Source organism: Salmo salar, chromosome 07 (assembly GCF_965601325.2).
Source record: "Salmo salar chromosome 07, fSalSal1, whole genome shotgun sequence".
NCBI lineage: Eukaryota > Metazoa > Chordata > Actinopteri > Salmoniformes > Salmonidae > Salmo > Salmo salar.
Genome location: NC_138297.1, coordinates 39,202,059 through 39,229,897, shown reverse-complemented (window position 1 = coordinate 39,229,897; position 27,839 = coordinate 39,202,059). Strand labels below are relative to the sequence as shown.

Below are 27,839 nucleotides of genomic sequence, written 5' to 3'. Positions count from 1 at the left end.
CTATCCTCCTCTCTCTATCTCTCTCCATCTCTCCATCTCTCCTCCCTCCCTCACGTCACAGCGAGTATCGTCCGGACGAAACAGTGGTGTGAGATGGTCCCATGTTTGGAAGATGAGGGCTGTGACCTGTTAATCAATAAATCTGGATGGACTTGTACACAACCAGGAGGCAGAGTCAAAACCACTACGGTGAGTTTTATTCACAGAATGTATATTCTTTCTCACTATGTTTGAAAGCACATTGTGGGGGTAACTCCTTGGAATTAGAATGACCAGAATGTTAACTTGAATAGGTATGTAAATTGTAGTCATTCTAATTCCATCAACCACCAATGTGTAGCCTCAACCCAGTGTGAACCCTTTCTCATTCACTCACTCTCACTCACTCACTCACTCACTCACTCACTCACTCACTCACTCACTCACTCACTCACTCACTCACTCACTCACTCACTCACTCACTACTCACTCACTCACTCACTCACTCACTCACTCACTCACTCACTCACTCACTCACTACACCACACTACACTACACTACACCACACTCACTACACCACAAGCCATGACTTAGCTCCCAAGTCAGTTTAGATCCCGACAGTTCCACAGTTCCTTCCAAGAATTAGCTACACTAGCTGGCAGCAAACAGCAGAACGCTCATATTAATGAATCCAACCCCATCCACGTACACCTAAGCAAACGTACTTAAAATGCTTCTACTCTCCCTCCTACTTCTCCCCAACAACACAGTGGTTTGTTTACCTGTTCATCGCTTGCAATTAGTTTGAATTAAGGTTCCCTCTTAAAGCTAATGACTGGAGCAGATGGAGTCTTCACGGCAGGTATTTTGGGGAGAAAAAGCAGCCTCCCTCCCTCGCTTCAATCACGCACACACTGTAAGACTTTTTTTATGTAATTTCAACAGTAAAACACTGTAAAATTACAGTAAAATACCTTAAATGTGTTTTATAGAATTAATGCTCTAGATTGCACTGCATTATGGGTAAAATGCTGAAAAATACGGTTAACGGTTTTTGGAAGCCTCTTGTAAAAATTACTCATACTGTATATATTTACAGTAATAGCTCTGCCAACTGTAGACTAAAATGTTCAGTTTCACGCTCCAACCTCATGCTGACTATTTTAGTAAAAAAAACAATAATTATTATATATACAGTGTGTGTGCATATATACACACACATATATATATATATATATATATATATAAAATAATTATTGTAATGATTAGGCTTTGCTGTACCACAGCCTCTCAGTGCCATAGTGAATAAACAAGCATATTCATAACCATTATGTTTGCACCATTACTACAGAGAAAACAGCTTGTTTCTAGCCCAAACTGTTCAAAAGATATGACCCATATTACAGGCGCAATGTTTTTTTTCTTTCTAATGCAGCAATGTTAAAAAAATATTGTTGTTTTTACAGAATTATACAACTAACAGCAATGTACTGTATTAATTATTTCCAGTAAATTGCCGTAAATCGCAATGCTCTCTGGGTGATTTTAGGCGTAACTGGTCAATTACACAGTCAATTCCAATGAAACTTTGGTTTAACAGTAAATTACCTTAATTGAGGACCCCTTCGAGATAAAATCCCGTTAAATGGATTGGTTGGCCAACAACCAGTGAGATAGCACGGCGCGAAATTAAAAAAAAATGTATCTCAAAATTAAAATTCAAGTATTATACGGCATTTTAAAGATACTCTACTCGTTAATCCAATCACATTGTCCGATTTCAAAAAGGCTTTACGGTGAAAGCAAAACATTCGATTATTTTAAGATAGCACATTAGCAAAAACAAAAGCAATTTTCCAAGCACTGATAGCCGTCACAAAACCAGATATACAGCTAAAATTAAGCACTAACCTTTGACAATCTTCATCAGATGACACTCCTAGGACATCATGTTAGACAATACATGCATTTTTTGTTCGATCAAGTTCATATTTATATCCAAACACCCAATTTTTACATTGGCGCGTGACGTTCAGAAAATGTTTTCTCCCCCTAACCCCCGGTGAATAGGCACATTCATTTACAGAAGAACTCATAAACGTTGACAAAATTTATAACAATTATTTAAAGAATTAGAGATAATCTACTCCTTTATGCAACCACTTTGTCAGATTTCAAAATAACTTTACGGAAAAAGCACATTGTTCAATATTCTGAGTACAGAACTTAGCCTTCAATGCTAAGCTATACAGTTAGCCTACAACCACGGCGTCGACAAATCTCTAAAAATATGTTCGAAATATTTTCTTACCTTTGCTGATCTTCGGCAGAATGCACTCGGAAGGGCACCCAATTCCACAAGAAATGTTCATTTGTTCTGCAAAGTCCATCATTTATGTCCAAATACGTCCGTTTTGTTGACCCATCCAGAACACTTTACAATGCCATGTGGCGTGGACGCAAATCCATAGATGAAATGTTCAAAAGTTCCATTACCGTTTGTTGAAACATGTCGAACGATTTTTACAATCAATCCTTTAGGGTATTTTTTTACGTAAAATTGCGATAATTTTACAACCGGGCAATAGGTATTCATCCCAGAAGAAAAATAACGAACAGCGAAGTCACGTGCATGCGCGTCACAGAATTTGTTCATTTTCATTCCTGTGGCCTTTGCCAAGTGAGTTATTTGGCAAATATAATCAATTACATATATCATAAGGCCTTATACAGTCGCCTGAAAAAGTCATAGTTTACAGGTCACATCAGGCCTGCAAGTAGGGTTGCAAAATTCAATAAACAGTAATCTTCCAACCAGGATTTCTGGAAAATTTACCAGAATTTTGCAACACTAACTGTAAATCACATTATGTTGGCTTGCAAATAGATTTGTCATTTCTATTGGAATCTACACAGTGTTAAGGCTATCCGACAGCTAAAATTTGTATTCATAATGACTGCCAGGGTTAAAAACAGTTGGAGGAAGCTACCTAAGCCATTTAAACTGGAACAACCATTTCAGTAAAGGGTGCAAAAGTTCAATGACTGGATTCGTTTAGAAAACAATTATTTATCTTTGTGTAGCACTACATTTAATCACTCAATCAATCAATCACTCAGTGTGCATGATAAAACACAAATATTAAAAACAATTCCAACAAAATCTACCTACATTAAAGCACGCTGGTAAAAAAGTTCATTTGTTATCATATCTTTAAAAAATGTAGTTGTGTGAATTTTCATTTAGTTTTGAGTCAGTTCCACATAAACCACTTAAGTAGTAATTTCATTGACTTGGAGTACTACTTACTAGAAGTATTTGAGTTAAAAATGCCTTGGGGTTTACAGTGGACCTTATTTTTGGATCACGAAAAACCTTTTGACCATTAGTGGATGAATGGTATTGTTGTTTCTGCGTCATTAACATATTTTGAGGTATGCCTTGTAAGAGGCTACATTTGTTACACCCATGAGTGAGAGTGCTGTACAATTTAACTAATATGTGGTAGTAGTGCACTAACAACTAAATGTGTGTAGGAGACAGATTGGAAGTAGCAGCAAGCCGCAAACCTTCAATGGTTGAGTACTTGTTGTGTCCTTGGTCTGTTTTGCTCTGTAGTCACCAAGTTTGGAAGCCATTTTTAAGGCCTCTTGAAGTGCAAGTTATTCATACATATTTAATATACTGTGTGTATATATTTGATATGCTGTAATATGAAAACACATTACCTAGCAGCCAACATGCTTGCACCAATCCCATGCAGTTACAGTAAAATACTGTCAAATACAAACCCTGTCTTCCCTCAATGAATTTCATGTATTTATTAATTCATTTAGTTGGCATATCTGCTGCAAGTATAATGCTGTACATTTACAGGGGAAAGTTTTACAGTGCACACACCCACCGTGGCTTCCCTCTCCCCCCGTGTTGCAAACTCTCCTGCCTCCACCCTGCCTTCCACTCATTAGTAATGAAATACTGTTCATTTTGGCACATTCGTTACGCCGCTCTCTCTCCCCAATTTGACCCCCACCCGCCCTTAGTGAACTCTGACCAGCATAGGCCACATCATTAATGTATCTGTCATATTTAAGTCATCAGCTAACTCGAACTTGTTTACTCCATCTCCTGAAGAGATGCGCTGAGTCACGCTGACGCAGTGTCTCAGATCCATGTAGCATTATCAAAGAGTTAAATCCAATTGATGCAGTTCATTATCGAGTCTCTCTTGATCTATATCGCAAGTTGAGCCCCACAAATCTCTTATATCATTGCATACTGTAGACAGTAAAATGTAAGTCATTTACCAGACGCTCTTATCCCGAGCGACTTAAAACCAATGTATGTGGTTGGAGGCTCCATATAGAGGGTGTAACACAATTGACATGATTGGTTGACGGTATGTGTAGGCGGGAGGTCCTATATAAACACAAACTCACTTCTTTGACAATTTCCTTCACAACACCTCTGCGCTCGCCAGCAAAGCGCAAGAAGTATGAATGCCCAGACTTCTGCAGAGGCAGTATCAGCAGAAATGCTGCACGGCCAATGCAGAAGTCGGATTGACCATGGAGCACCTTTTACAGTCAGAAGCACTTTTTTTGTTTTATTTTTTACTTTTATCTAACCTTTTAAATGTAAAGTCCCCATATTTGGAGACCCTATTAGATTGTTTTATTCAATTCAGTCGGGTATTAGAATCAGTAGAAGCGTGTCTGCGTAAAGCTGAGTATCTTGGCTATTGATATGTGCCTTAAAATCTTTGGTGTGATTTACTACCATATATGGGCATACGAATGTATAAGGGCAGGTCGAGCCGATGACCTAATTTCAAGATGGCTGCTACCTACATTCCGGTTAGCGTCTTGAAGCATAAGCGAAATAAACACGGAATAAAACGATACACACCGAAAGCCGGGACCCCACAGACCATGAAGATGTCATATTTGTCTGCCTGTGACCACCAGCCCCGAGAGAAAAAATGTTTATTTTACACAACGTTTTCACCGAACACCAAACATCTTACAAGGTAAGCTTCGATTTGGCTGTGTTTGAGCTATAGCTACATGCGGACCGATGCGGTGTATGAAATTAATCTTTACGTTGGTACGAAGAAATCTAGCCTATTGCCCATGTTATCTGATGATGTATGACTTAATGGCAACATCGAATGTCCACGGAGTGACTTTTATTTATATATATTTTTTTTATTAACATCAAATCAATACAGGAAGTACATGTGGGAACACAAGTGTATATATAAATAATATACAAAGGACAATTGGGCTAGGGGGTACAATATCACATTACACAAGGACCTTAAGGGACATGCATACACTTATAATATAACGTTTTTTGGTTAGTAGAGTATTTATTTGTCTTAATTTAGTTCAATTTATTTTTGTATGGTAAGAAAATGTGGTGTTTTGTTTGTAAATTTACATTTGTGAATATGAAATTTGGCCAAAAGACTATCGTAGGTAAAGAATCCAAGCAGTACATCTCTCCACAATAGTGTAAAATCTTCATAAATTATAAATCTACTGTTGTCTTGCCACGGTTCCCTTACATGAATACAATGCCAAAAAAGATGCAACACCGTTTTTGGGTGGTCATTACAAAAGGTACAATGTGAGTTTGTTTTCTTTAAACTTCTTCATATAGTGGTTGGCAGGATAATATTTCTGAACAATTTTAAAGGAGTGACTATATCTTTGCGCATCAAAAGTATGCCGTCGCCTGCTTACGTGCCGTAGTCATCCATTACACAGGGGATTGGCTACTATGGCAGCTTGACAGTATTGTTGCCAATAAGATACGTTTTCCAGGGATATGCAGTTGTGTAATGGCAACTATTTCTACCTGGCTCAGAGATGAGACTCACCTAGCACGCTACATTACATTGTTAAAAGATTTCATGGCTGTAATGTCATTGTTTTAGCATTAAATATGGCTTCTCAAGGGGGTGAAAACTAAGAATATCAAACAGGAAGCTAAAAAGAAGGCCGCTATGAATAAGTATACCGACATAGAAACTTTGAATAAAATACTGGTCGGACTCAAATCAGGGGAGCGATTTCGACAAGGAGTATTGACTCAGCAGACAAAGATTGCTTTCTAGAAGGATTGGATCCACTTTTAGATCTGTAAGTAAATTATTTTCAAGACATTATTTTTATTCACCACAGGGTGGAGGATGCAGATGATGATGATGTTTGAGAGCCACCCCTCCCCAGCAAGCGTCCCCGCCAGTCATGATCCTCACCCCCACTGCTATTTTTTATTTTATCTTGATTTACCTTTATGTCAATCACCCTGTCTGATTTTCATAGACCTCTTGAAAAAGAAAATATGGGCTTGTGGCACCATTCGTCCTAACAGAATTGGTTTCCCCAAGACCAAGGTAAACGACATGACAAAGACAGCAGAGAGGGCGACCATATGTTGGATCAGGACTAACAAGCTGCATTTTGTGAAATGGAAGGACACTAGGGAGTTAATCATGCTCACCACACAGCATAAGGCATTCAATAACAACCATATCTCAAGGAGGGTGAAAAAGGAAGAATGTTTCTGTGAAGGACTACAATGTCAGCATGGGGGGTGTCGACCTATCTGATGCTCTGATAGGCTACTGCCGGGTCCTCCACAAGACCAGGAAGAGGTATAAGACTTTTATTTACCACTGTGGGCATTGCTACAGTAAATGCTTTCATTCTCCACAAGCAGATGGCCAAAGCAAAAGGTCAAAACCCTCTCTCCCAGTTGGCCTTCAGAGAGTAGCTGGTGTTGGAGATGGCTGAATTGGAGGCCCAAAGCAACCTCACAACCATCCTAAGACCCCCCCACTCAAGGTGAGCGCCACTATCCAACACACATACCAAAAGACAAAAGAACTGCAAGCATTGCACAAAATATGAGGGGGGGGGTGAAATGACAGATCTTCTGTCCGAAATACCGGTTCGCTTTTTGTTTCCTGGCAGAGAGGGACTGCTTCAAAGACTATCACGACATGCACAAGCTACGGTCAAAGTGAAATCTAATCATCCTACAACCTGGGATGTAAAACGAACATGAATACCATTTGTAAATAGTTCAGCTTATTTCTATTGTTGCACCTTTTTTAGTGAAGGACACATGTGTAACCAAGTTTGTGTTTGTTAAGACATTTTTGTATTTATTTTATGTGTATCTGTTGCTTTTTATATTGTTTTTGTAAACAGTTCATTTGTACGTGGGACCAATAGATTGGATATGCCTAGGCTAAATGTTCAGGCACTTTGGAGAGGTTGAAAAAACACTTGGATATCCCCTGTATGTCCCACGACACCACCACAATGTTTGTGAGAAGTCGGTGTTGTAGAAATGTTGTTTTTATAGTGAACAATAACTTTTAGGCACATCCAGTGTATAAAAACAGTGCAATTACCACATTCAGACACTTTGGAGATGTTGAAAGGACACTTAAATGTACCCTGGATACCCCATAACACCACTACAATGTTTGAGTGAGGTTGATATGGTAGAAATTGTGTTTTACACTGAAGAAATAGCATTTAGGGATTGCAAATATGTAATAGTACTGGAATAATCAAATGTACAGACATATGCCACTTTGGATAGGTTTAGGGACATTTGGAAACGTCCCATGACCACATCTGACACCACTTAGTAAAACATCTGCCCATTTCTAGGTGTTAGGTTTATCAATCCCTTTTTTTCCGGACATTGTTCACATGTTGTGGAAGCCATCTGATGTGTTTCCAGCTCTGGGCATCAATAATTCACTTATAGCTTGTCAATGAAAGATGACTTTCTAAAAAAAAAAAAAAAAAGTTTATTTTGTGTGTGCTTGATCTTGGTTATTCGGAACTGTGTAACTCCTATCTTCTGATCATTTCCTCAATCTCCCAGATGTCTTCTTTCCAAATATACCAAGTTTTGGCATGTCAGAATAATGTAATTACACATGAATAGCAGTTAATTTCAGGGTATGTCTATTTAGGCGGAAATCTACATTTTAAGAGGTTAAACAAGGAAATTCCATTGAGACCAAGGCCTCTTTTACAAGGGAGCCCTATACCCCCTTCTACTGTTACCTGCATATGAAATCCTTATCCTTGATGATTGACCTCAACCATTTATTATCTGAGAAAAAACAGGTATATCTATCACACAAAGATTTCCCAGAGCTATACGTCTGTTGTGTATGACAGCTGTGAGGTATAGAGAGAAGGTTGGGTGGGTCTATTTCGACCCGAGTTAGAAGGCGGTTTGTCATCCTGTGTCGACGGTTGGCACCGAGAGGCTGAGAGATGACAGGTATTCAATGCTGCTCCATATTGTACATCAAACGGACGGTCGGAGGCACTAGTTGGCTAGGGACGAGCTGTCTGTGTGAAGTGACGCACTGGCTAGGTGTTTGTGTGGGTGCGTGTTTGCCTGCCTACGTGCCTGCCTACCCGCCTTTCTAGTGCCTACCTGCCTGTCTCTCTCTCTCTATCTGCTTGCCTGCCTGGCTCTGTGACATGTACAGACAATCTATCAGGTGCTGGTTGTGAACATGGACAGACAAGGCACTGGGACTTTTGACAAAGCTTACAGTACATTGTGACTCAATTCCATTGAGGCCTGCCAATTTAAGGCTTTTCTTTGTGGTAAAAACAGACTTTTCTTCAAATCCAACCTTCTCATTTATGCATAATTGTTGTTGGGCTTGACACTTGTGACGTATTATGATCCTTTCTGAGGCCCGGAGGCTTTTTGTGGTTCACAGTGCGTGTGGATGTTGATGTTTATGAATCGGATATAAAGAAATGGCAGTTCAGTGTGTCATCTGCAGAGCATAGAAAAAAAACTAAGAAAGGCTATACCAATCACACTCTCCCTCACTCTGCCCCTCTTCAAGTTTGGGGTTACTTAGAAATGTCCTTGTTTTAGACAGAGAAGCATATTTTTGACCATTAAAATATCATCAAATTGATCAGAAATACAGGGTAGATATTGTTAATGTTGTAAATGGCTATTGTAGCTGGAAACGGCAGATTTTTTATGGAATATCTACATAGGTGTACTGTGGTCCATTATCAGCAACCATCACTCCTGTGTTCCAATGGCACATTGTGTTAGCAAATCCAAGTTTATCATTTTAAAAGGCTAATTGATCATTAGAAAACCATTTTGCAATTATATTAGCACAGCTGAAAACTGTTGTGCTGATTAAGGAAGCAATAAAACTGGCCTTCTTTAGACTAGTTGAATATCTGGATAATTAGAATTTCTGGGTTCGATTACAGGCTTAAAATGTCCAGAAACGAATAACTTTCTTCTGAAACCCGTCAGTCTATTGTTGTTCTGAGAAATAAGGCTATTCCATGCGAGAAATGGCAAGAAACTGAAGATCTGGTACAACGCTGTGTACTCCTCCCTTCACAGAACAGCACAAACTGTCTCTAACCAGAATAGAAAGAGGAGTGGGATGCCCCGGTGCACAACTGAGCAAGAGGACAATTACATAAGAGTGTCTAGTTTGAGAAACAGACTCCTCACAAGTCTTCAACTGGCAGCTTCGTTAAATAGTACCCGCAGAACACCAGTTTCAACGTCAACAGTGAAGAGGCGACTCCAGGATGCTGGCCTTCTAGGCAGAGTTGCAAGGAAAAAGCCATATCTCAAACTGGCCAATAAAAATCATGGGCAAAATAACACAGACACTGGACAGAGGAAGATTGTAAAAAAGTGTTATGGACAAACGAATCGAAGTTTGAGGTTTTCGGATCACAAAGAAGAACATTTGTAAGACTAGGAAAAAATGAAAAGATGCTGGTGGAGTGCTTGACGCCATCTGTCAAATGGAGGCAATGTGATGGTCTGGGGGTTCTTTGGTGGTGGTAAAGTGGGAGATTTGTACAGGGTAAAAGGGATCTTGAAGAAGGATGGCTGGCTATCACTCCATTTTGCAATGCCATGCCATACCCTGTGGACGGCGCTTAATTGGAGCCAATTTCAACAAGACAATGACCCAAAGCACAGCGCCAAACTATGCAAGAACTATTTAGGGAATGCTATTTAGAGCTGGTATCCTGTCTATAATGGAGTGGCCAGCACAGTCACCGGATCTCAACCCTATTGAGCTGTTGTGGGAGCAGCTTGACCGTATGGTTACTGCAAATGGAGGATTATTTGACGAAAGCAAAGTTTGGAGGACACAATTATTATTTCAATTAAAATTCATTATTTATAACCTTGTCAACGTCTTGACTATATTTCCTATTCATTTTGCAACTCATTTCATGTACAGTTGAAGTCGGAAGTTTACATACACTTAGGTTGGAGTCATTAAAACTCGTTTTTCAACCACTCCACAAATTTCTTGTTGACAAACTATAGTTTTGGCAAGTCGGTGAAGACATCTACTTTGTGCATGACACAAGTAATTTTTCCAACAATTGTTTTCAGACAGATTATTTCACTTATAATTCACTGTATCACAATTCCAGTGGGTCAGAAGTTTACATGCACTAAGTTGACCGTGCCTTTAAACAGCTTGGAAAATTCCAGAAAATGATGCCATGGGTTTAGAAGCTTCTGATAGGCTAATTGACATCATTTGAGTCAATTGGAAGTGTACCTGTGGATCTATTTCAAGGTCTACCTTAAATATCAGTGCCTCTTTACTTGACACCATGGGAAAATCAAAAGAAATCCGCCAAGACCTCCGAAAAAAAATTGTAGACCTCCAAGTCTGGTTCATCCTTGGGAGCAATTTACAAACGCCTGAAAATACCACATTCATCTGTACAAACAATAGTACGCAAGTATAAACACCATGGAACCACACAGCCGTCATACTGCTCATGAAGGAGAAGCGTTCTCTCTCCTAGAGATGAACGTACTTTGGTGCGAATAGTGCAAATCAGTCCCAGATCAACAGCAAAGGAACTTGTGAAGATGCTGGAGGAAACAGGTACAAAAGTATCTGTATCCACAGTAAAATGTGTCCTACATCGACATAACCTGAAAGGCTGCTCAGCAAGGAAGAAGCCACTGCTCCAAAACCGCCATTAAAGAAACGCCAGCCTACGGTTTGCAACTGCACATGGGGACAAAGATCATATTTTTTTGAGAAATGTCCTCTGGTCTGATAAAACAAATATAGAACTGTTTGGCCATAATGACCATCGTTATGTTTGGAGGAAAAAGGAGGAGGCTTGCAAGCCGAAGAACACCTGTCCCAACCGTGAAGCACGAGGGTGGCAGCATCATGTTGTGAGGGTGCTTTGCTGCAGGAGGGACTGGTGGACTTCACAAAATAGATGGCATCATGATGGAGGAAGATTATGTGGATATATTGAAGCAACATCTCAAGACATCAGTCAGGAAGTTAAAGCTTGATCGCAAATGGGTCTTCCAAATGGACAATGACCCCAAGCATACTTCCAAAGTTGTGACAAAATGGCTTAAGGACAACAAAGTCAAGGTATAGTAGTGGCCATCACAAAGTCCTGACCTCAATCCCATAGAAAATGTGTGGTCAGAACTGAAAAAGTGTGTGCGAGCAAGGAGGCCTACAAACCTGTCTCAGTTACACCAGCTCTGTCAGGAGGAATGGGCCATAATTCACCCAACTTATTGTGGTAAGCTTGTAGTTGGCTACCCACAACGTTTGACCCAAGTTAAACAATTTAAAGGCAATGCCACCAAATACTAATTGAGTGTATGTAAACTTCTGACCCACTGGGAATGTGATGAAAGAAATGAAAGCTAAAATCAATCATTCTCTCTACTATTGTTCTGACATTTCAAATTCTTAAAATGGTGATCCTAACTGACCTAAGACAGGGAATGTTTACTAGGATTAAATTTCAGGAATTGTGGAAGAACTGAGTTTAAGTGTATTTGGCTAAGGTGTATGTAAACTTCCAATATCAGCTGTATGTTTTCATGGAAAACGAGGCCATTTCTAAGTGACCCCAAACTTTTGAACGGTAGTGTACATTCAAGTCATTTTTCAAATTGGAGCACATCACGTAGTGGCCATTGTCTTTCATGGTTCTGGACCCTGTTACGTTTGTGAGAAGGCTGAGGTTTAAGAGATTTTTGTTCTATGGAGGGGTGATGCAAAACAGCTCCAGGCGTTCCATGCTTTTCTTAACTCCTGTTCTGAGCATCTGAGATTTACTATGCAATCTGATATACGTCAAATCAGTTTTCTTGATCTTGTGTGAAGATCATTTTCTATACACTGATCGTAACAGTTTGTTGGGGGCTGATAGTTGTCATCCAATTCCCTTGAAAAACAGTTTGCCCTACAGCCAATTCTGTCGAATGAAAAGAATTTGTAAAAAACAATCAGATTTCGACAGAAATATGGCTGAGACGCAAAAAAATTCAAGGAGTGGGGGTACAAAAATGATCAGATTAATACTGCCATTGAGAAAATTCAAAGCAAAACGAGACATGACCTTTTTCAAGATCAGTCTCGCAAAAAGAAGCATTCTTGCGTTCTAACTACCCGCTATTCAAAGTGCTCTGAACAAATTAAGGGAATCGTTCACAAACATTGGCACATTCTAAGATCCGATGATAGTATCGGTAATGTGTTTTCGGACCTTCCCTTGGTCATATTCTCGCGGGGAAGAAACCTCAGAGATCAATTTGTAAACTCTGATTTACCACCCCGAAATATCCCTGCACAACGTGTATTTGCGCCCCTCCTGGATGGAAACTACAAGTGTAATGGCTGTGCTCAATGCAATGGCACTTATAAATGTAGATCCTTCAAACACCCCCAAGCAGGGAAACAGATCCCAATCAAAGGTGTTATCACGTGCTCCACTAATGCAGTTATTTATCTTATAACTTGTCCTTGTAGTAAAAAATGTGGGTAAAATAAACCAGTCGTAGCACCATTAGGTGCAAAAACCAGTTGCGGCCCACTTTTTGTAAGCAAACCACTCGATTTCATCTCAACGTTATATTGGCATCGAACATGTCACCCTCCCTAGGAGAGGGGGTGACCTCGACAATTTATTGTTAAAATGAGAGGCTGCCTGGATCTTTAATTTAAAGACCCTTGCTCCTTTCGGTCTCAACAGACTTTGATCTGACGCCATTCTTGTGATTATTGTGATTTTGCTATTGTAAATGTTTGTAGGCTTATGTAGCCAAATTGTATCTATGATCGTACGCTATCCATTTATGTTTTTTGCATGCTATTTTAATATATGAGAATTAACCAGTGATATCAGGCCACACCCGGCCATGACACCTGTGTGTCTTTTGACACTATATAAATCACTCACCCCGCAGTGTTTGTCATTATACCCTGATGAAGACAGCTTGTATGTCAAAACGTTGGACAAAACATTTTTGCATATGAGCTCCTATAGTGTGTCCGGCGCTCCTTTTTATTTTTTTAAGTGTTCCACACCGCTAGCCAGCACCTCGCCTAAATAGGTGTGCGTTTCTTTCACCTCTAGATGAGGTTTTCAAGAGAACATTTCATCTTGGCAGGAAGCGATATATGCATGAACTTGCATTCTCCTGGCGGAAAACCGCCTTCTCAAGAGAATTCTCGTTTTCAGAAAACACCATGCAGTGGTTCTTGAGGTGAATATAACAGCGCAGTACAGTATATCAGTATATACAGTATATCCAAGCCCTGCACATTAATGTTTACACTTCCTCAGCTAAAAGATATGCCTCGAAGCTCTACCAAAACACTCACTAATTTCTCAAAGATTGGTTCAGACTTTAAGTTTCATTTAGAACTAAACATTGACTCAAAATAATTGAGAGTGAGGCTTGTCTCAATTGAACCATCTGACTCAGTGAAAACGATTTTACACAACAAACACACACACACACTTTCCTTTGTCGGCCTAAACGGCCCTTGCTACTTCTCGTCTTCACACTGTGTGGAGGGCTAGCCGCACACACACACTGTCATGTATTTGTGCGTTTTATGTGGACCTCAGGAAGAGTAGCTGCTGCAGTAGCTAAAGCAGATCCTAATAAACTAAAACACACACACACAAACAAACTGATTATACCAAACATAGAGGGATAGCCTCTTAAGTGGCAGATTATGAATTTAATCAGTGAATCCATTAGCTCACTCCTGATTGGGGTATTTAACTACAGAATAGAGAGTGGTGTCGGAGGCATCCACTGAGAGAGAGCCTGTGATTATGCACCACACTGTAATCAAGGCTGTTTCATAGCAGCAGACATGGTGTGGAGGAGTTTCTAATCAAGGAAGTGAAGGAGTCCGTGTGTTAGGGCTGAAGAGATTGTGGGATCACCCTTTCCTCACAGTCTTTTTTTTCTCCCAGTTGCGACACAGCCGGGGATTGAATCCGGGTCTGTAGTGATGCCTCTCGGGAGGCCTGATCCCACGGTCTTAATGGAGTTTGGGAGTGTTACCTTTTGGTGTTATTCTTGTGTGTGTGGTCCTCACAAGGAAAGTAAAACGAGGAAAAAATTTGACATTTCGCCGGACCTCACAAGGGAAAATCATTTTTTAGGGTTACAATGAGGGTTAGAGTTAGGGTTAAGGATCAGATTTAGGATTTAGGTTTAGTTTTATGGTTAGCGTTTTGGGTTTAGAGTTAGGGTTAGGTTAGGGAAAATATGATTTTGAATGGGAATACATTTTTTTTGGTTTATATTTGCACACACTACCTTCTTAGAAAAGTGCTCTCTTTTTTTCTAGGAGTGTATTTGTACTGTATGACTGTGTTGAACAGAGTGTGTAACAAATCCCTTGGATTTGGATTATCCATAGTCCCAGTCCTAGCTAACTCATTAGAGAGGCTGTATAGTACTGTAGGCTGTGGGTACTGGAGAGATTCCCGGTGTTGTGGTGCAGGATTTGATACGATACAGCCTGCCTTGCCTTGCTGTGTAATTGATCCCTTTGGGCCCAGCTGGTACGACAGAACACACACACATGGCTGGCATGCCGTGCAGAACACATCCAGTTGAGGCTTTAACAGAATCACCGCGGAGAGGACAGATGCTCCGACTGCCATGCAAACAGACTCAGCCGCTGCAAACCATTAGCCACCACTGCCAAGCCTTCCTCCCTAGTCTGAGACTGCCATGCACACTTCAAACCATTAGCTAGAAAGAGACACATAAACTCTCTCTCACACACACATCACCACCTCCATTTTGAAAAGTATTTTATGGTTTGGAAAACTTGTAGAGAGATCTCACATTGATTTTTGTGTTACTGTATTATTATTTATGGTAGTTGCACAGTAGGCGTTTGACCTGTAGTGCATATTGCTCTAATTCTATTGGTCAACTGTGGTAACCTCTGATTTCCCTCCAGGCTCTATGACGTGACTGGAGTCCCCACCATCCACCACCACCGGTCCATGAACATGAACAACCAATTCTAAACCATGCTGGGCATTATCCACAAAGCAAGGTACAGAAGGAATCCATCAACACAGGAATCGGCATCAAAACATAATGGGAAAACAAACATCTAACCTAACTGATGTTGTTTTTATGATTCTGTCAGAGTAATATTATTGCAGCATGATGTTGACAAGTGTGCACTAAGATACACTGGTAATAATATGATATTGTATATTAGTGTTGCAATTCTATTTCTATGGAAGTGTAGAAACTCCACGCCTTGAGCTCAAAGGCCCCCAGAGTCAGTTTTGCAACAACACAAAATCCATGTGTATAGCATTAGGCAGAGCCATTGAGTTCTATACCAATATATTGACATGCCTTATATGTTGTTTTTAAAGTATTACACCCATTACAGAGCCTTGTATCCACACAGAGGATTGAACGATACACCACACGCGCGCACACACAGCAGCTTCATTACATAGTAACCGCAAAACACCTGTCTAAACGTCAACAGTGAAGAGGCGACTCCGGGATGCTGTCCTTCTAGGCAGAGTTGCATAGAAAAAGCCATATCGCAGACTGGCCAATAAAAATAAAATATTAAGATGGGCAAAAAAACACACACTGGACAGAGGACCTCTGCCTAGAAGGCCAGCATCCCAGAGTCGCCTCTTCACTGTTGACGTTGAGACTGGTGTTTTGCAGCTACTATGTAATGAAGCTGCCAGTTGAGGACTTGTGAGGGGTCTGTTTCTCAAACTAGACACTCTGATGTACTTGTCCTCTTGCTCAGTTGTGCACCGGGGCATCCCACTCCTCATTCTATTCTGGTTAGAGCCAGTTTGTGCTGTTCTGTGAAGGGAGGAGTACACAGCGTTGTATGAGATCTTCAGTTCCTTGGCAATTTCTCGCATGGAATAGCCATAATTTCTCAGAACAAGAATAGACTGAGTTTCAGAAGAAAGTTCTTTGTTTCTGGCCATTTTGAGCTTGTAATCAAACCCACAAATTCTGATCCTCCAGATACTCAACTAGTCTAAAGAAGGCCAGTTGTGCTGCTTCTTCAATCAGCACAACAGTTTTCAGCTGTGCTAACATAATTGCAAAATGGTTTTCTAATGATCAATTAGCCTTTTAAAATGATAAACTTGGATTATCTTACACAACGTGCCATTGGAACATTGGAGTGATCGTTGCTGATAATGGGCCTCTGTACACCTATGTAGATATTCCATTAAAAAAAATAGCCGTTTCCAGCTACAGTAGTTATTTACAACATTAACAATGCCTTCACTGTATTTATGATCAATTTGATGTTATTTTAATGGACAAAAAATGTCATTTTCTTTCAAAAACAAGGACATTTCTAAGTGACCCCAAACTTTTGAATGGTAGTGTATTGCATAAGGCCTTATTTTGAGGCCTAGCCTTACCCTAACACGGTGGCCTGAAACTCATATCTTTACAGTCCACAATCAGACCTGGCAAGTAAGTTTGGTTGAAGGATTTCATGGTTGAAGGATTTCCTTTTATTCCCTCCCATTTCCAGGAATGTTCCAACCCGGGATTTCTGGAAAGCTGAGGAAATTTACGAGAATTTTGCAATCCTACCTTCAAGTCACATTATGCTGGCTTGCAAAGTGATTTGTTATTGGAATCCAGCCAACGTTAGGATATCCAACAGATGGAATTGTTATTCATCTGTAACCTGCATTCATAATGACTGTCAGGGTTAGAAACAGTGTGAGGAGACTAACTACAGTGTCTTCAGAAAGTATTCATACCCCTTGACTTATTCCACATTTTGTTGTTTTACAGCGTGAATTCAACATTTCCCAGAAGTTCTGTCACGTCCTAACAAATTATTCATTTTATTGGATTTTTTTAATGTTTTTTTATTTATTTAACATTTTTTTCCCCCTTTTTCTCCCCAATTGGTAGTTAGTCTTGTCCCATCGCTGCAACTCCCATACGGACTCAGGAGAGGCAAAGACCAGCCGCACCAATGTGTAGGAGAAAACGCTGTACATCTGGAGACCGTGTCAGCGTGCAAGCGCCTGGCCCGCCACAGGAGTCGCTAGATCACGATGGGACAAGGACATCCTGGCCGGCCAAACCCTCCCCTAACTCGGATGACGCTGGGCCAATTGTGCATTGCCTCACGGATCTCCCGGTCGCGGCTGGCTGCGACACAGCCCAGTATCAAACCAGGATCTGTAGTAACGCCGCTAGCACTGCAATGCAGTGCCTTCGACCGCTGCGCCACTTGGGAGGCCCCTAACAACATTTGGGCCGTGAAAATGCAACACCTCGTCACTTTATTGACAATAGCACATCTCCATTGATGCTCTTGTTTTGGGTCACCCTGAAAGTTGGGCAGCTAAAGCAGAATATATTTTTTTAGCCAACAGGATTGTTTTTAGTATTCTCCTAAGCATCAGAAATCTGTTCCTGAAGATTAAAGATAAGATTAAAAAGTAACATTTTCTGTGTAAACCTATTAAATAATCATGCTGTGCCTATACATATTATTTACAGGTCAGAATTGCCCATATTACATTGCCACATTAATAGCCAGTTTCCATTTTTATAGAGATCAGATTTGTGTGCAAGATTTACAGTATTATATTTTACTACAGCCAGTGTGTGAGATATTGTAGTGGAAGAGAAAGGGGAGCTAACACACACAGACTCACTGCCTGCGGTCTATTTAAAGTCATTTGCTTTCAAATTCTCCTGAGATATCACAGAGATACCTTGCCACTACTGTATTAGGCTGCCATTAGAGGTCGACCGATTGTGATTTTTCAACACCAGTACCGGTTATTGGAGGACCAAAAAAAAAGCCGATACCGATTAATTGGCCGAATGTATGTATTTATTCTTTTTTTTATTATTTTTTATTTTTTGTAATGATAACAATTACAACAATACTGATTGAACAATGAACACTTATTTTAACTTAATATAATCCATAAATAAAATCAATTTAGTCTCAAATAAATAACAAAACCTTCAATTTGGTTTAAATAATGCAAAAACAGTGTTGGAGAAGAAAGTAAAAGTGCAATATGTGCCATGTAGAAAAGCTAACGTTTAAATTCCTTGATCAGAACATGAGAACATATGAAAGCTGGTGGTTCCTTTTAACATGAGTCTTCAATATTCCCAGTTAAGAAGCTTTAGGTTGTAGTTATTATAGGAATTATGACACGTCGACTATTTCTCTCTTTCCCATTTTTGTATTTCATATACCTTTGACTATTGTATGTTCTATTAGGCACTTTAGTATTGCCAGCCTAATCTCGGGAGTTGATTGGCCCTAAGTCACAAACAGCACTGTGCTGCTGGCAAACTCAGTAAAGTGCTGTTTGAATGAATGCTTACGAGTCTGCTGCTGCCTACCACCGCTCAGTCAGACTCCTCTATCAAATATCAAATCATAGACTTAATTATAATAAACACACAAAAAAATTAGCAATTGGCCATTAATATGGTCAAATCCGGAAACTATCATTTCGAAAACAAAACGTTTATTCTTTCAGTGAAATACGGAACTGTTCCATATTTTATCGAATGGGTGGCAACCCTAAGTCTAAATGTTATGTCATAATTATGTAAAATTCTGGCAAATTAATTGTTAGGAAGAAATGGTCTTCACACAGTTTGCAATGAGCCAGATGGCCCAAACTGCTGCATATACCCTGACACTGCTTGCACTGAACGCAAGAGAAGTGACACAATTTCCCTCGTTAATATTGTCTGCTAACATGCATTTCTTTTAACTAAATATGTAGATTTAAAAAATATATACTTCTGTGTATTGATTTTATGAAAGGCATTGATGTTTATGATTAGGTACATTTGTGCAACGATTGTGCTTTTTTCACGAATGTGCTTTTGTTAAATCATCACCCGTTTGGCGAAGTTGAAGCAGGCTGTGATTCAATGATAAATTAACAGGCACCGCTTTGATTATATGCAACGCAGGACAAGCTAGTTAACCTAGTAATATCATAAACCATGTGTAGTTAACTAGTGATTGTGAAGATTGATTGTTTTTTTATAAGATAAGTTAAATGCTAGCTAGCAACTTACCTTGGCTCCTTGCAGCCACAAGGTCCTTTTGATGCTGCACTCGCAGTCTCCTTGTGAATTGCAATGTAATCGGCCATAGTCGGCATCCAAAATGCAGATTACTGATTGTTATGAAAACTTGAAATCGGCCCTAATTAAGCAGATTAATCGGTCGACCTCTAGCTGCCATGTTTTTTCCATTAGCCTGTATTGAATGAGTGGATGGATTGATTAATTAATTAACGAGCGATCAATCGAACTAACAAACAAATGAACAAAAAAACAAATGAATGCTTAATTTCCATGTCATACCACCACTTTTGCTGCCTATTCCATCCACTGTGTTACTGTAATGCAGTCAGTGTAATCTCTACCACTAGAGGGCAGCATGACTGTCACTGCCATAATGACGCTGCAGCAGTTCAAAATCTCTAATGGTGCTAATTGCCAGGTTGGCTGGTGCTGCACTGGTCGTATTAGTGGGAGACATGCCCCTCTTCTTAGCCCGGATACTCTTGGGTCATTCCCTCCATACCGTCTCCCCTGCAGCCACTGACTACACTACACTGTGACATTATCCTGTTAAATGATGCAGGTTCATTTAGTTGCTGATTGCTCTGTTCCTGGTGTTTTTATCCCCAGATTTCCCCAGTTTTAATCTAACACCTGCCCCCTTTCTTGGCAATTTGCACTCTGTGTAATTGTCAAGAGTTCATTATTATAAATTAAGCTGCCCCAGCAATCTTGGAAGGCATCAATGCCTTTATCAAGTTGGCTGGAGACCACACATAGGCCAGATGGTGTGACGACGAACTACACTTTTTTTTCTTTACAGATTTCTTCTGTGAGGCTGATTAGTTGTTTTACAGTTCTGCACTGCAATACTTGTTTTGTTATTGGGTTTAATGCTCCAGCAGAATTCACAATATTTGGATGCCAAAGCAAACTGCTGTTGACAGTGATTAGTATGGGACTGTCTAATTTCTCCATAACTTCCTATCAGAGTTGTAGACATTTGAAGAAGTTCCACATACAGTATCTATTAGGTGAATAATGGGAGTGAAAGTACAACGTTCATCTAGGGACAATCATTGTGGAGTAGGTAGATGTTGACCCTAACAACTAGTCCAAGGTATTCTTCACCCCCTTCAATGTCAACATGAGATTTGGCATTTGGAAATCTAATCCTAGATCTGTCTGTGGTTATGGCCTTGGCAACTTCTACTACAAGCATTGATTTCTTTAGCATGTTTTGAAGTGTTAGCAACTTAGCATTTTTTAAGGATTTTTTGTCATTAGCTAGCATTGATTATCCTGTACTCTGACAGAACTTGTGTTCTCATTGATCCGCAGGTCTCTTAAACACAGTCAACCACGGCCAATACTGGAGGGTTTGAGGGAACTTTGGGGAAGTCGAGAGCGAAGTCTCATCTTTGACTCTGGAGAAGTTTCCTGTGCCCTGACTCCTTGCTCTACCCGTCTGCGGCTCCGACCAACCAATGACCATCCGCTGTAGATAACCCACTGTCTGTCATTGGATCAACATGTCCTGTCTGCTTGCTCCTATTACTGTCCATCTGCTTTGTAAATGAGCAGAATCCTCTAGTGCCACAGAGGTCAGGTGTCCGGCAGCGCCTTGTCCAGAGAGGGAGAGAGTGGTAACTATGGAGCCATTTTGGATCAACTACTGTACAGTTCAGCTAATGTCTGCTAATTTTCAGTGGACAGAGGACTCCCACTACTTCAACCTCACCTGCTTCTGTTAGACTGTAATGGGACAGAGTTACGTGTCCCAAAGAACAGGATTATTGTGAACCAGGCCCGAGGCTCTCTGATGTGTCTGACCTAACGCCAGACTATGGACTGGACCAAACGTTGGACTGGATCTATCCAGACTATGGACCAGACTGGACCAGATCCTACTGCTCGCCTTGTGCTCTGCTGTGAATAGAACTTCTGCTGGAGTAGTACAACTTTGGCACTCTCCATATTTTTATAGACCAAAGAGGAAAAAATAATAGTTTATTGTAAGACTAGATGGACCAGATTGGGAAAGAGAAATGGATACTTGTTTTTCTCGCTACACCACGATGACTGCCCTCATAGCTGTAGATGTTGGGCTTTATGTAATTTCGAACATAGACTATAGTCTAGTGGGACACGTATACAATCAAAGGAGTTACCTGTAAAAACATTTTTTTCTCTGACTAAACCCACCACTGTATTTTGAAACTGGAGATATAGGTAAACATATCTGTGTATAAAAAAAGTCTGATTTGCATTTTTCATTAGCTACAAATTGGGACACATTGCAATAAGCATGGTTGGTAAAACGGTAAAAGAGTAAAACTACTGATCATCATTGAGGCAAAAAAGAGAATATTGAAACTGTCATTTCTCATTGCGGCTGGTGGGCGGGGAAATGGAAAATGTCATTAAATGTATTTTGAAAGGCCTAAAACGTATATATTTAACAGTTTTATATGTTGTACCTTTGTAGAGAACCTTATTCGACATGAATAATCTGGTCACAAAATGGCAGCCATAGAACGTGAAAAACAAGCTCTCTGATGCTGGTTTGTCCTGCTCTTTTTCTGTTCTCATGCTTCTCTAGCTTCTCTCCTCATACCTCTAATCTCCCAATCTATCAATCACAGATAAAGGAAAGAAATGCACTTGAGTTCACTCAGAATATGTTTTAAATATTTAATGGTAATATTTTACAGATGTCTGTGAGAGTCTTGCTGTGTATGGTTTTAATATGGTTAACAACTGACACAGCATATACAATCTGACTGAACCCTCAATGCTGTTTCCCTTTATCTGCAATTGATTGAATTCCGGCATGAGTCACTATCTATCAAAAACATGAAAAATGACATTACAACATGAATTGAGCTAATCACAGACAGAGATTTTGTGACTTTAGTCAATGAGCAGCCTTAGGAACCTGCTGATTACGGCAGTATTGCATTGTAAAAGGTGTGGAATACTGACTCATTTCTCTATAATGTCTAACTTTATTTTTCTGCTTGTGTTTGTCGCACAATGCTGAGCTCCAGTCCTGAGTGACGAAAATGATGATGACACGTGAAGAAGGGAGGCAAAAGTTTTAGAATAATTTAGCTACTTTTTTTTATCCTTAAATATTTTAAGAATATATACATGAAATAACCATCACTAGCTAATATAGACGCTTTGATATTCAAAGTCATCCAATTTATTCAAGTAAGATTTATCATATCTTATTTTGTATTACGTTTATTTAATTGTTCTTTCCTATATGCCAAAAACTTACAGCCTGAAATTGTTTTTATTTTCTTCTAGACCATCTACTTTACAGTGTCTAATTGTCCACATGTAAGTTCCTCATACATATCTAATAGGTAAACACCTGATATACATAAGTAAACCAAATCAAATTATTTATAGACAGTCTCACTGGGATTTGATTACAATAACATATGAATATGAATGTATTGATGCAGATTTGATAAAGGCATTTGCTCAGTGACAGTTAGGACCGAAATAGTAGAAGTTGACTGACTGTGTGTATGCTGCTGGCTGTATGTATTATGGTGGAAGGGATTCCATAGTTATACAAGAATATACAGTACATATGCAGAATAGTACACCTGGTCAATATTTAATGACCTACAAGATTATGATGTTGAAGATCTTACAAAGGGTTACCCTGCAAAGGGCTATGGATCTAATGCAAGTGAAAACACATCAAAAGAGATATCAGTACCCTGGTCAGCACCACATAACCAAACACCCACTACATTAGATGGTGCTGTCCAAGGTGCTCTGATTCCATGAAAGACACAAATCCAAGCCTTCACAGAGGCTTCAAAGGTCTTGTGTTGGGCTCTGAGTGAAGGCCTACACCTTCCAGATTAACCCCCAACTTGTCCGGATTCACATCTGTTCAGATCCAGATGCTGAACTTCTCTTATCCACACTTGGTTCTCTGCTGTTCAGTCCAACTGACTGACTTTCATTAACTGACTGACTGGGACCAGTCTGACTAGCTGGCTGGCTGACTGATGTTCCTTCCTAATCCTGACTGCCTGGATCAGCCTGTTCCACCAACTCCAGCTGGAGATTAATACAGCTGTTGTTGACAAAGAAGTTTTCTAAAGAAACTAATGAGAAGTGACTTTCCTGAAAGGATCTGTGTGTTTTTAATTTGTGTGTGATGTGTGATGTCCCCGTGTATCCTGCAATTGTCAAGACGGTTATAAATATTTAATTACATCTGATTGAATTTCAATAATCTTTCCCGTATCCTTGAGGTTCGGTGTGATGTTCGGAGGAGTTGTGCCTCATAACAGTATTAATTTGATTAGAGCAAAGTACAATGAGGAGTTTCTACTCGAGCTATATGGTACATGTAGGTACAAAAGAGAGCTTGCGATAATGACTTTGCCATGGAGAAAGAGGCAAAGTGGGTGACATACAACTTGGAGAATTGTAGTGTGTGTGTGTGTGTGTGTGTGTGTGTGTGTGTGTGTGTGTGTGTGTGTGTGTGTGTGTGTGTGTAAAACTCTTTCTCTATTTCCTATACAGTAGCATGTGAAAATATTCACACCCCCTTGGAATTTTTCCTATTTTGTTGCCTTACAACCTGGAATTAAAATGGATTTTTGGAGGGGTTTGTATCATTTGATTTACACAACATGCTTACCACTTTGAAGATGCAAAATGTTTTTTATTGTGAAACAAACGAGAAATAAGACAAAAAACAGAACTTGAGCTTGCATAACTATTCACCCTCCCAAAGTCAACACTTTGTAGAGCCACCTTTGGCAGCAATTACAGCTGCACGTATCTTGGGGTATGTTTCTATAAGCTTGGCACATCTAGCCACTAGGATTTTGCCCATTCTTCAAGGCAAAACTGCTCCAGCTCCTTCAAGTTGGATGGGTTCTGCTGTAAGTCATACCACAGATTCTCAATTGGATTGAGGTCTGGGCTTTGACCAGGCCGTTCCAAGACATTTAAATGTTTCCCCTTAAACCACTCAAGTGTTGCTTTAGCAGTATGCTTAGGGTCATTGTCCTGCTGGAAGGTGAACCTCCGTCCCAGTCTCAAATCTCTGGAAGACTGAAACAGGTTTCCCTCAAGCATTTCCCTGTATTTAGCTCCATCCATCATTCCTTCAATTCTGACCAGTTTCCCAGTCCCTGCCGATGGAAAAACATCCCCATGGTGTTCTCGGAGTGATGAGAGGTGTTGGGTTTGCGCCAGACATAGCGTTTTCCTTGATGGCCAAAAAGCAACGTTTTATGTTCTTATCTGACCAGAGTACCTTCTTCCATTATATTTGGTGAGTCTCCCAGATGCCTTTTGGCAAACACCAAATGTTTGCTTATTTTTTTCTTTAAGCAATGGCTTTTTTTCTGGCCACTCTTCCGTAAAGCCCAGCAGTGTGGAGTGTACGGCTTAAACTGGTCCTATGGACAGATATGCCAATCTCCGCTGTGAAGCTTTGCAGCTCCTTCAGGGTTATTTTTGCTCTCTTTGTTGCCTCTCTGATTAATGCCCTCCTTGCCTGGTCTGTGAGTTTTGGTGGGCAGCCCTCTCTTGGCAGGTTTGTTGTGGTGCCATATTCTTAAAAAAAATGTATAATAGATTTAATGGTGCTCCGTGGGATGTTCAAAATTTTGGATTATTTTTTTATAACCCAACCCTGATCTGTTCTTCTCCACAACTTTGTCCCTGACCAGTTTGGAGAGCTCCTTGGTCTTCATGGTGCCGCTTGCTTGGTGGTGCCCCTTGCTTAGTGGTGTTGCAGACTCTGGGGCCTTTCAGAACAGGTGTATATATACTGAGATCATGTGACACTTAGATTGCACACAGGTGGACTTTATTTTAAATAAAGGTGAAATAAAAATATATATTGTTGAAGTCGGAAGTTTACATACACTTATGTTGGAGTCATTAAAACTCGTTTTTCAACCACCACAAATTTCTTGTTAACAAACTATAGTTTTGGCAAGTTTTGGCAAACTTTTCCAACAATTATTTACAGACAGATTATTTCACTTATAACTCACTGTATCACAATTCCAGTGGGTCAGAAGTTTGCATACACTAAGTTGACTGTGCCTTTAAACAGCTTGGAAAACTCCAGAAAATTATGTCATGGCTTTAGAAGATTATGATCGGCTAATTGACATCATTTGAGTCAATTGGAGGTGTACCTGTGGATGCATTTCAAGGCTTACCTTCAAACTCCGTGCCTCTTTACTTGACATCATGGGAATATCAAAAGAAATCCGCCAAGACCTGAGAAAAAAAATTGTAGACCTCCACAAGTCTGGTTCATCCTTGGAAGCAATTTCCAAACGCCTGAAGGTACCACATTCATCTGTAGAAACAATAGTACGCAAGTATAAACACCATGGGACCACGCAGCCGTCATACCGCTCAGGAAGGATAAGCGTACTGTCTCCTAGAGATGAACATACTTTGGTGCGAAAGTTGCAAATCAATCCCAGAACAACAGCAAAGGACCTTGTGAAGATGCTGGAGGAAACGGGTACAAAAGTATCTATATCCACAGTAAAACGAGTCCTATATCGACATAACCTGAATGGCTGCTCAGCAAGGAAGAAGCCATTGCTCAAAAACCGCCTACGGTTTGCAACTGCACATGGCGACAAAGATCGTTCTTTTTGGAGAAATGTCCTCTGGTCTGATGAAACAAATATAGAACTGTTTGGCCATAATGACCATCGTTATGTTTGGAGGAGAAAGGGGGAGTCTTGCAAGCCGAAGAACACCATCTCAACCGTGAAGCACGGGGGTGGCAGCAGCATGTTGTGGGGGTGGTTTGCTGCAGGAGGGACTGGTGCACTTCACAAAATAGATGGCATCATGAGGGAGGAAAATTATGTGGATTGATTGAAGCAACATCTCAAGACATCAGTCAGGAAGTTCAAGTTTGATCGCAAATGGGTCTTACAAATGGACAATGACCCCTAGCATACTTTCAAAGTTGTGGCAAAATTACTTAAGGACAACAACGTCAAGGTATTGGAGTGGCCATCACAAAGCCCTGACCTCAAACCTATAGAACATTTGTGGGCAGAACTGAAAAAGCATGTGTGAACAAAGACGCCAACAAACCTGTCTCAGTTACACCAGCTCTGTCAGGAAGAATGGGACAAAATTAACCCAACTTATTGTGGGAAGCTTGTGGAAGGCTACCCGAAACGTGTGACCCAAGATAAACAATTTAATGGCAATGCTACCAAATATTAATTGAGTGTATGTAAACTTCTGACCCACTGGGAATGTGATGAAAGAAATAAAAGCTGAAATCAATCATTCTCTCTACTATTATTCTGACATTTCACATTCTTAAAATAAAGTGGTGATCCTAACTGACCTAAGACAGGGATGTTTAGTAGGATTAAATGTCAGGAATTGTGAAAAACTGAGTTTAACCTCTCTGGTATCATTGGGACGCTAGCGTCCCACCTCGACAGCAGCCAGTGAAATTGCAGGGCGCCAAATTCAAACAACAGAAATCCCATAATTAAAATTCCTCAAACATACAAGTATTATACACCATTTTAAAGATTAAACTTCTTGTTAATCCAACCACAGTGTCCGATTTCAAAAAGGCTTTACGGCGAAAGCACACCATGCGATTATGTTAGGACAACGCCTAGCCACAAGAAACCATACAGACATTTTTCAGCCAAGGACTCACAAAAGTCAGAAATAGCATTAAATGAATCACTAACCTTTGATCTTCATCTGGTGGCACTCCCAGGACTCCATGTTACACAATAAATGTTTGTTTTGTTCAACAAAGACCCTCTTTATGTCCAAAAACCTCAGTTTAAAGTGGCGCGTTATGTTCAGTAATGCATTGTCTCAAATAACATCCAGTGAAATTGCAGAGCCAAATCAAATTACAGAAATACTCATCATAAACATTGATGAAAGATACAAGTGTTATACATAGGATTAAAGATAAACGTCTTGTTAATCCAGCCGCTGTGTCAGAATTCAAAAAGGCTTTACGGCGAAAGCACACCATGCGATTATGTTAGGACAGCGCCTAGCCACTAAACACCATACAGACATTTTCCAGCCAAGGAGAGGACTCACAAAAGTCAGAAATAGCGATTAAATTAATCACTTACCTTTGATCTTCATCTGATGGCACTCACTCTTCAATAATGTCCCTCTTTATGTCCAAAAATCTCAGTTTTGTTCGCACGTTTAGTTCAGTAATCCAAAGGCACAAAGCATGCTCTCAACATCCAGACGAAAAGTCAAAGTACAATAACAGTTCGTAGAAACATGTCAAACGATGTTTAAAATCAATCCTCAGGTTGTTTTTGTCATAAATAATCAATAATATTTCAACCGGACAAAAGCT

At 40.0% G+C, this 27,839-nt stretch overlaps 1 protein-coding gene across 5 annotated transcripts in view; it reads left to right on the top strand.

Annotated features, from left to right (window-relative positions):
• LOC106609108 (chemokine-like protein TAFA-5) overlaps window positions 1-24,092 on the top strand; it is a 159,607-nt gene extending 135,515 nt beyond the window's left edge. Inside the window, exons 1-4 of one of the 5 annotated variants that reach the window (XR_006770633.2) lie at window positions 4,773-5,009; window positions 6,710-6,834; window positions 15,321-15,419; window positions 20,789-23,700. Coding sequence is in view for 2 of the 5 variants with exons in the window: in XM_045721889.2 (XP_045577845.1) it covers window positions 62-189; window positions 15,321-15,329 (137 nt within the window). In the remaining 3 variants the exon portion in view is untranslated. The other 4 variants (XM_045721889.2, XM_082977598.1, XR_014392911.1 and 1 more) reach the window with 4 other exon arrangements.
• The last annotated feature ends 3,747 nt before the right edge of the window (window positions 24,093-27,839 follow it).